Source organism: Chionomys nivalis, chromosome 19, assembly GCF_950005125.1.
Source record: "Chionomys nivalis chromosome 19, mChiNiv1.1, whole genome shotgun sequence".
Classification (NCBI taxonomy): domain Eukaryota; kingdom Metazoa; phylum Chordata; class Mammalia; order Rodentia; family Cricetidae; genus Chionomys; species Chionomys nivalis.
Genome location: NC_080104.1, coordinates 29,676,562 through 29,686,815, shown reverse-complemented (window position 1 = coordinate 29,686,815; position 10,254 = coordinate 29,676,562). Strand labels below are relative to the sequence as shown.

At 53.0% G+C, this 10,254-nt stretch overlaps 1 protein-coding gene across 2 annotated transcripts; it reads right to left on the bottom strand.

Moving 5' to 3' along the window:
* Window positions 1-526: 526 nt before the first annotated feature.
* Amer3 (APC membrane recruitment protein 3) lies at window positions 527-10,231 on the bottom strand. Of its 2 annotated transcripts, none has more exons than XM_057751364.1 (2): window positions 10,187-10,231; window positions 527-4,862 (listed from the first exon to the last, which is right to left on the bottom strand). In XM_057751364.1, exon 2 carries the CDS (start codon window positions 4,841-4,843, stop codon window positions 2,447-2,449), a length of 2,397 nt encoding a protein of 798 aa, XP_057607347.1. In that variant the 5' UTR covers window positions 4,844-4,862; window positions 10,187-10,231; the 3' UTR covers window positions 527-2,446. The 2 variants fall into 2 exon arrangements, with proteins under 2 accessions (XP_057607347.1, XP_057607346.1); XM_057751363.1 differs by lacking the exon at window positions 10,187-10,231 and adding an exon at window positions 9,545-9,716.
* Between the last annotated feature and the right edge of the window lie 23 nt (window positions 10,232-10,254).

Here is a 10,254-nt window from a genome sequence, read left to right as displayed (position 1 = left end):
AGAACCACAGCCCTGGTTTCCCATGGCTCTGTTGCTACACCACTGCAGACCACACCAGGTCTGGGACCACGTTCTGTAATTTGTTGTGCTCTTGAGTCTGGATAGTTTGTCTCCATCATTTCAAGTTTCTGCATCACAAACACTGTCCTCTGCTTTGAGAAGAGGTATGGTTCTCAAGCAGACTCCTGATGTGTGTGTGTGCACGTGCATGTGTGTGTGCATGCATGTCCCCAGACACTGAGCTTCAGGGATGCACCTGTCACCTCTCTCTGTTCCTTTGCCCGGTGTTGGGATTACAGGCCCATGCTGCTTCGTCTGGCTTTTATGTGAATGTTGGGGATCTGGACTCAGACCCCACACTTGTGTGGCAGACATTTTACCCACGGAGCCACTGCACCAGCCCCAGGTTCCTGTTAAACCTCAGTACTGTTTCTCTCTAAAGGTGAGACCCAGAGTCACCGAGAAAGCAGAAAAACAACACATATCTTGACACTACGTTCTTTCAAAAAAAGTATTTACTGAGCACTTTCTCTGTCGGGTACAGTACGAAGCCCCAGGGCTGTCACTGGGGTAGAGTGGCCTCCTTACTGAGCTCTCAGCTTGATTACAAAAGACACGTGGTTGGCACCCTAGGGTGCTCAGGTATCTGTGGCCCGAAAGAAGAAAGGGGTGAAGACTCTGGGGGTGTCAGCTGAGGGAAACCATCAGAATGTTCCAGAACTTACTGCATAGCAGAGCTTTGTAGTAGGGTTTGGAGGGGATCTGAACCCCACTATCTGCACACACTACATGTGTGTGTCCAAAGGAAGGTCAGGCAAGCTGTGCCCAGTCCCTAGGTCTGAAAACGAGCGTCAGATTTACCTCAGACTGCTGCTGGGATCATGCAGAATGTCCTTCCATTTATCACTATTCACAGCCAGGCTCAGTGATGTCATGATGAAGTCTGGCCATAGGAGGAATAGCCATGGCTTCCCAGGTGAGCAGCCCAGCATCTCTGTGTGTCCAGGTTCACGCAACCACAACCTTGATGCCCACTTTTTAACCTATTGTGCACAGCCCTCATCTCACCCATAGCAGCCTTAGAGAGCTGCTGATGCCAATGGCCATGAGAGCCTTTCTAGTCTAAATACCACTTTGGGCATTCAGGCACTGAGCACATGCTGCCAATGAGACCGCAGTGCTTGCCTGGAACTCCTGACCCTCTCCACAGAAGCTGCATATGAAGCATGACCTCTCGAGCAACCTGTCTGTCATATGGTCCTGGAAACAAAGTCTGCAGCTATCTGCCATCCTCACCCTTTGGCCGCCACTGGATTATTTTGGCTGAGGTAGAATCAAATCTTTGACAGTGAGGATGGGCCCTCTGCCCCTGCCCTCATGCTGGTTCAGAAGAGATGCCGACCCTTGCCGGGAACACCAGCCACCAGGTCCTTTCATGATTCTGAATGCTTTAGTGCTATTCATGAGTTGCCTTTGGGCTAAGGGCGGTGAGCACAGCTCCATTCAGCGGGTTTCCTGGAGAAGAGATGGGGATACTGATGGTGTGAAAGGGGCAGAAGTCAAGGCCTTTGCAACTCCAAGGCAGAATGGCAGAGGTGGGAAGGGGAGTGGGCATTTTCCCACGCAAGGCCTCAGAGAACAAGCTGAATGAAGTCGTTGCTTGCACAGAATGACCTACAACAGAACTTGCTGGTACTGACTAGGTAGGGTCTGGCCAGCCCTGACAAAACTGTGCACATACGCCATGCTGGCTGGCTCCAGCCTGTTGCCAAGACAGGGATGGTCCTCGTTATTCCCAAAGAGAAGCATTGTGACATTGCAGTGTGCTGTGGACTTCTGTCCAATGTAAAGAGTAGGTTTGGATGAGGCCACTGGGTCCTTGTGAAGTCAACCCGATGGGGTTCTCAGTCTCTTGAGCTATTAGCCTTCATCCTTTTCATATGCCTCAAACAGATGGATTGGCTGCCCCAGTCTTCATTTACAACATGAACTGCTTTTTGGCCATCAGTCTAACTGCTCTGTGACTTGTAGGGCAGCTAACTTCCAGCCTTCCAACTTCCAGCCCTGGGCTCAGGCAAGGATTCCTTCATCTCATCCCCTTCCCCTCCCCCTCCCCCACGTGCCTGAGCCCCACTGTCTCTACCCCAAATACAATCCTCATGTCAGAACAATAAGGATGAAGACTCTGGTCCTTGGTTCTTCTGAATGAGGTCGTACAGATGCAGCTTCTGCAGATACATGAGCCTGTCCTGTAGGTGAGCCTGAGCCACAGCTGGCTTGCAAGCCCCCTCTTTCAGTTATCCACAAAGAAGTCCGTATCAGGCCAGAAGGCCATGGCAGCATTTTGTAGCATGTGTGAAGAAGCGACTGGCCACTGTTTGCTGTCCAAAGAATTTCCGGGCGACAGCTGCAGAGGCTTTACTAGACAGCAGGGGCCAAGAATGGTTCAGGATCCCACCGAACCCCTCTGTGGTACCTGCTCTGGAGCCCTGGGACTGAGTTGTTGGGGCTGGCTGTCCACAGAGGCACAGGCCTGGGTTCCTAGCCTGGAGGGTTCCAACTTGAGCTGACTCAGGTCCAGGAAAAGGTCATGACATCTCTGGTCTTGTGAGCTGGATGTGGAAGAGAAGCCACAGACAGCTGCTCCATCGGGACGGCCACTTGTGGGTTTCTTCTGCACAGTGTTGGGACCCCAAGTCTGAGGATTCCAGAAGAGCCCGCAGCCCCTATCCTTTCTGGGAGAATGGCTGTCTGGATAAATTTGCAAGGCTGCCACATGGGCCATGCAACCTACAAGCATGGGCCCTGGGTCAAGAGCACTTCCCCCATGCCCTGGTCTTAAGGGGTCCTGAGCACACCTCAGGTTCCCGGGTGTCCCAAGTTCCTTCTGAGAGCTAGCACGGATGACAGGGTTTGGAGCTTTGCTTTTCCCAGAAACGCCTGTTGCCATGGCAGCTACAGAGGATGATTGGCCTTCAGAAAGGTCTTGTGTTCCTTCCTCTAGAGAGTCATCTTTAGATGGGACAGCAATAGACTTTGCAGGCTCCCTTTGGACCTCACGCTCTCTTACAAGCAAGTCTTTGGTTCCTGGGTGTGCCCAGGGCACCTGTCTGCTGGGTGCCAAGGATGTCATGGCCTTGCAAGTATCTAAGGCCTGGCTTTCCCTGCCTTCTAGGCTCTCTGTTGGTGCCCTGAGGACTCCATGGGGGTCAGGTGGGGCAACAGGCTCCCTAAGGACAAGAGCAGGGGCAGTGGCAGGGGCAGGAGCAGGGGCAGAGGCAGGGGCAGGCGCAGGTGGGGTCCGGCGCAGCCAGTTGACAATGCCCATGGTGATGGCAAGTTCTGTGTCACAGAGCTTCAGCAGACATTCCTTGCCCTTCCAGGTACTCTGCAGGAACCCCTGACTGAGTAAGTCAGGGCCTGGCGCTGGGGCCAGGTTCTCCTCGGCTCCCACGTGGAAGCTACACATTGACAGCGGAGTCCCCAGGGCAGGCCCTGAAAGGCTCTCAGACACACACAGGTCATCATCTAGGATGGGGCCAGCAGGGGCCTCGCTGGGGTCATAGAAGAGTTCATAGAGGGCATCCCCACTGTAGCTGTCCCTGGGGAAAGTGGCCGCAGGTGTCCCTGGGCTGGCAGCTTCCTTTTTCTCCTCCTCAAGGCCAGGCGAGAAGGAGTCATAGTAGCCTTCATCACTTGTGGACACAGATTCTGGCTGTTCACTTTTGGGTGTACCTGTGTCTATGGAGCTGGCTTTGGAGCCACTGGGGGGACCCCTGCAAGGCAACAAGGGCAATTCAGCTAACCCACAGGTATCTAACCTGAGCTGGTCTGCTTCTGTCCCCTGGGGACTCACCAGCCATGGGCTCAGCAGGGCACGCTGCTGCTGCTTCACGGAGCGATTCACGTTATCCCAGAACTTGGTGAAGTCTGATGCTTCGTTCTGGGCAGGGGATGCCAGCTGTTCCATGCTATCCTGGGAGGGGCCCCGGGGAGTCTTGCTATCCAGAGCCTGTGGTGAGTGGGCTGGACTCTCCGGACCTTCTTTCATCTCCACAGACGGCACCGAGCTTCCATCTGCAAAGATCTCCCCACAACCTGTCAGCGAATCGAAGCTTTTGAGTGAGGCCACGTCCTCACACAGGGCGCTGCAGAGGTCAAAGGGTGTGTCCGGCAGAAACTCACTGTCAGACAGATCCTGGCATAGGCTGTCCAGCCCCAACCCCTCACCCATGGAGAGGAACGATTTGCCTTGCTCTGCCCCAGCACCCAGTGGGACCCCAGGGGATGACAGGCTCTTCCCCTTGGATGATAGTGAGGCCAAGTTCTCAGTCTTGCTTTTGCGGATGTGAAATAGGTTTCGAAAGCACTTCTTGGACCTCTTCAGGGAAATCCTTTTCCTTGGGATGCTCTTAGCCACAGCCGGCACGAAGGGCATCTGGGGCACAAAGTGGCGGTAGTCAATCATACGCTGACCCCCAGGGGTCTCTGGGAAGCTCACGCTCCCCACCATCTGTCCTGTGACGTCAGCTGCCTTTGCGGCCCCTAGTACACTGTCGTGAGTCTTGCTCTTGCGCACCAACTTGAAGGTGGTTCCGCAGACGGGAGTGGGACCCCCTTCAGGATCGGACGGTATTTCTTTGTCGGGGCACTGGCCATACCCTTGAATGCAGGGAGAAGTCTGGGAGCTCTTCTCACCGTGGGTTCTTGGTTGCCCTCCCAGTGAGAGTGACCAAGGGCCTGTGTCCTCCTTGGCTGGTGCAGAGGCCGCTGGGTCTATGAGTTTCTCATGGGAAATCTGCACGCTAGATTTGATGAAGGTCTTTCCCCTCCTCAGCTCCATGTTGCCAGTGTTCTTGCCACTGTGGAGGAAGGTAGCGGGGAGTTAGTATTGGGGATGATGGCCCCAATTGAGGTCTGCATTTTTCTCTGCTCCCCTCCCTGCTTCTCCCCTCCCCTTCAACCCTCTCCCCAGGTCCCCATGCTCCCAGTTTACACAGGAGATCCAAGACCTGTCTTAAGGGAGAAGAATCTGGTGGTTTAGAACATGCTGCCCTTAGGGTAAATGTGCAGAGGACCCCAGAAAGAAATGGCAAAGTCAAAGCATGGGCTGGAGAACCTTCTGAGCTCTTCCCCCAACCCCCGCAGAAACTCTCTCTCTGCCTGTCCCATCTCCTTTCGTTGGCAGTAGCCTGAAGGTCGGCCTCTGTCAGTCTGTCGTGATACCAAAGCCGAATCCCTTCCCCCTCTGGGATTTCTCTGGGATCGTCCCTTGTGTTAGTTCACCCCAGTCCTAGCCTGTGATGGGGGCTGCAGCAGGTTCAAGGTCTGCGGATATTCAGCTCTGGAAACCGCCCCCAAAGAAGCATGCTGGTTGCCTCCAGATGGCTGCATGACAGCCATCAGCTGACAGTCAAGGCTGGCCAGAGTCCCTGAAGTGCCCCTGCAGGCAGAGGGCCTGCCTCCGCTTGGATGCTAAAGCTGGCATCATAGGGACGCACAGGCGGTGAGCTGGCTGAGCTCCTGCCACCTGCTCACACCTGTGGGTAGCACTTCCTCCCTTCCAGGTGACATCTGGGACTTTTGGCTGGGGAACAAGACGAAAAGTAGTCTGCAGGGGCAAAAGAGCCACACAGTCTAGGCTTGGCCCTCCCCCTACTTGGCTCCTCTAGGCACAGAACACCAGCTCTTGGCACCGTGCCTCGGGTGCCATGCTGGCTTTTCAGCCTACTGGGAGATGGATGGGCCCAGTGCCTCAGGCACCATGTTGGCTTTTCAGTCTACTGGGAGATGGCATGGCCCAGTGCCTCAGGCACCATGGTGGCTGTTCAGCTTGCTGGGAGATGGCAAGTACCCAACCTTCTCCTACCCAGAACCTGCGGATTTCTGCTCCAAACATCCCACCCCAGACATTCCTTTACGGGTCTGTTGGACTCTGGCACACATGTTATGCAGGGCCTGGTACTTGTGCATTGTACACCCTCTTAACCGAGCAGAAAACTTGACCAATAAGCTGGTACGGGACAAATTACTGTAGTCCTCACTTTACAGAGTATAAATTCAGGGGCTGGGGAAACAGCCTAGAGCTTAAGAGCACTTGCTGCTCCCTCGGAGGTTTGGTTCCCAGCATCCACACTAGAGCATTCACAATTGCCTATCACTCCTAGCTCTGGGTCGGGGGGGGGGTGGTTGTGTAAGATTTCCTCTTCTGGCCTCTTCCGGTGCCTGCGCTCACATGCACATGCTCATACATACACACATTAAAAACAAAAAAATCTTTTTTTTTAAAAAAAAAAATTCAGCTTCAGAAAAACCAACTAATTGACCCATTGGTGGTAAGGCTGGGACTTGGACCTGTGAACCAATGGTTCAAGATCTCTACCTCCCTCTACTTCATCCCTCATCACTCAGTATCCTGGGCTGGCCTTGAATTTGTCATGCTCCTGCCTCAGTCTCTGGAGTTCTGGGATTACAGGTTGTACACTACCACATCCCACTGAAACTATCTTTTGTGAGAAACCTTAAAATAGAGTAATAAATGTGTTCTCATGAGGAATTTTGGAAAATAAGACGAAGGTGAAAGCTGCCGGCTGCAAAGGCAACTCGTCCAAATTTAGAAAGATTCTAATTGAAAGCAGTGTCATCTTAATGGAGATATTTGTAATGACCTATCAGCTCACTCGTGCCGTTCAGTGTTTGGGGGGCCTATTTGAGTTACTGTGCCCTGAAAAATAGCTCCATCTGGCCATCATCAAGACTGCTTCACTGTTTGTAAAACTTCACACCTAAAAGAATTAAACCGTTGGGACAGAGATCTCTTTCAGTCAAACTACCGCTTTCCAGCTCTCAGAGCGACCAACTGAGCTCAGATCAGGAAAAGGTGGACAGTTCATTCCATTCTGAACTTACAGTGTGGTCCTCCCAGTATGATAATACAAAGACTGAACTCCAAGGCTGCTCTGAATGTAATCGCACTCTGCATATGGTAAAAAGAAGTGGTATAGTTGGTAACAGTGCACCGGAGGCATCAGTACTGGGCAGTGTGACCTGTTGCTTTGGCCACTTTTCCCATTAAAATGTTTAATCCAGCCTGTCTCTTTGGAAACGTGGGTGGAAGGCGAGCTGCCTGGTGGGAGGCGGGCTGGGCAGTCGCCTTCCACCACAGCTTTCATAGCGGAGTGGGGTTTATTCAGACGGCCAGATGCTATGCCAGCACTGCCTGGGGGCGAAGGCTAAATGCACGTAGGTTCTCAGTCGGAAAATGCACACTTGGTTTTTGTAACCCTGTGGCTAACAGCCTGTCAGTAGGAATTCATGACATGCCCTTCCTTCACACATGCTGTCTCTCCATCTCTCTTCCCAAGGATCTTCTCCTTCGTGATCTGCAGAGCTCAGCCACCACTGATCTTTTTATTCTAGTGCTTGGCATTGCTCTAGAACAAGGTTTAAAGTTTGCTAAAGCCCAGCACTTCAACTGTAGCAGACAGTTGTATGCACTATTGCACATTTGCACATGTGTGTGCACCTGTGTGTGTGTGTGTGTGTTTGGCTTGGGAAGTGATATCTTGTGGGCATGGGGATCTGAGGTCAACCTCCGGTGCCACTCCTCAGGGACCGTCCTCTTTGCTTTTGAAACAGTCTCCCACTGGGACCCAGGGCCTGCCAAGCAAACGAGGCTGACCCTTGACAGTGAGCCCCAAGATCTATCTGTCTCCCTAAGTGCTGGAATTTGAAGGGCATGCTGCCATGACTGACGTTTTATATGATTCTTGGGGATTGAACTCTGGTCTCTGCGCTTGCATGGAAATTTGAACAAAAGTTATATTACTCATTTGTGCCAGTGTATGCATGTGCTCCAAAGCATCATGATGTGTGTGCAGAGGTCAGAGGGCAACCTGCAGTATCTGTTCTCTCCTTCTGCTGTCTAGGTCACAGGAATCTAACTTGGGTCACCAGGCTCGGCAACAAGTGCTTTTAGCCACTGACTTATCCTGGAGGCCCCCATAGCAAGTTCTTTCCTGACCGAGTTTTCTCCCCAATCTCCGGGAACAGTCTTTAAGGCTCAGAGCTTCAACTCACATGATACTGCTTATTTAAATGAAGCGTTTTAAATATTTGAAACACCTTGACCATACGTTTCATTTGATGAACTATCACACATTTCCGTTTCCTAATTAAGATGCCAATCTGGACATTTTAATTCTACAAATGCAATTTATCCTGATAATTTTCTAAGACAGGCCCCAACCACACTAAAGCTAAGATGAGCCTTCAAACTCCATGAGATCAGAAACCATGCAGTGTGTTTATTTAATCAGTTCTGCTCCATGGATGTGCTGTTTAAATAAAACCTAAAAGACAGCAGAAGGCATTCAGTCAAAAATATACAGGATGCATATCCCAGCCAGTGAACACACCCTGCAAAAGGCCCCAAGGACAAGGGAAAGAGACATCTAAATGTCTAGAAGTGGATGTAGTGATCAGGACAGCAAGCAATGGGACCAAGCCAGGAGACTAGTCAGGAGACCATATCTGACCTGGGTCCCAGGAAGGAGCTACAGGTGAAAATGGAAAACCAGGAGTGGAGACCAAGGGAAGGATGGATTAGAAACCAACTGCCCCAGAGGCCAGCAGAAAGGCGGCTACAGAGATGCTAATGTCTGCTGCTGGTTTTCAGCACACCAGGACAAGAATTTATTACAAAATGAAGTGACCCCTCTAGATCTAATTTTAGATCAGCTATCTAGGATTTTCTTTTCCCCTTGGAAGGTAATCCTGTGCCTTTCTTTCCGTGTGTGTGTGTGTGTGTGTGTGTGTGTGTTGTGAAAATATTGTAGAGCAAAATTAAAAACAAACCCTCCACGGACTACATGGCCAGTACTTTTGGTATTTGAAATGCCTCTCCCGTGTCTGTCCCCGCCTCCATCCCATCCCCCCCCCCCCCAAGTCACAGCAGGCAGTGAACTATAAAGAGGTGTTTAAGGAAGAGCAGGCCTAGGTGAGGTACCTTGCCTAGTGACTTCACTGGGTTTGGGACTGGGTAGTGGAGGCTAGGGGGCAGTAGTTTGCTTCCGTGGCTGTATGCCTTGTTGCTGGCTTGGTGAAGGCCCAAGTGAGATGAAAAAGCTCTAGTGTTCTGGGATGGGGGTGGGGTGGGTAATAAAGCAGAAATAGAATCTGCGGTGAGAACCACCCACTCCCACACTAGGGAGACAATGGGCCCTTTGGGTGGAGGTCCTGGCCCACCTCCTCTGAGGGAGCCCCTGGTAAGTGGACAGATGAACCACTATCATCTTACTCCTTCCCCAGACCCCTCGTCCGCAGTGACAGGGTTTCCCCCATTACCTAAACCAGTCACCACGCTCAGCCCCCAGGCCCCGAGAATCCTCGCTGAGCGCCGTGGAGTGGAGGGAGTGCCCATCGTGGCCCCTTCACTCAGCCGTCCATCGCAGAAAGCGCTCAAACATTCCCCGGTCCCCCCAGTTCCCAATGAGGACGGGCGAGGCTGGGACCGACGCAGTCTCTTGGGGCCCCGGCCACTTACCGCTGAGGCTGGGGAGTGTCGCAGGGCGCGGCCGCGCCCGAGCCAGACAGCGAGTGCGCGCCCAAGCCTAGCGTCAGCACCACGGCCAGCTCCAGGCTCCGCGCCGCCGTGGGGGGCGGGCCTCCGGGCACCCGCGCGCAGCAGCAGCCCCGGCTTCTCCGCGCTCCGGAGGGCGGGGAAGGGAGGACGCTGCCGACTCGCGGAGGAGTGCGAGAGGACTCAGCCGCCACTGCGCCGCCACCACCCAGAACGGCTCGGCTTGCTGGCTTTGTTCTTGTTCTCTCTAGCTCTCTCCCTCTGCCCACTCAGCCGCTCCCATAATGCTGTGGGTTTTGCGTCCCTAAAGCCCTGTTGCCCCCAGCCTGGGGGTCCCACATCCCAAGAGACTACAGGTGTGGGTGCCCCGCCCCCCTGCATCCCGGAGGTCCAGGGTGGGTTGACTCCTGCTGTCTCCAATGTCACAGGCAGCCTCTCCAGCATTCTTACTCAAGATTCAGGATTCTGAGGCTTGGAAGAAGGGGCAAACCAGTGCCGGGAGGCAAAGTGGGCTATTCCAGAATCTTCCTTATATACCCTTCTTGGAGCTGATTACATTACATTATGACCAAGAATGAAAGAGGCGTTTCCCTTCCACGCACTTACTGTGTGGTCTGCTGGTGCTGTCCCCTGTTGCAGCCTTGATGACAAGTAGAATCGATGTGGGGAGCCCC

Bases quoted from the DNA above. Each gene is read 5' to 3' on its own strand.
- Amer3 (XM_057751364.1), bottom strand. From the start codon at position 4,843: ATGGAGCTGAGGAGGGGAAAGACCTTCATCAAATCTAGCGTGCAGATT.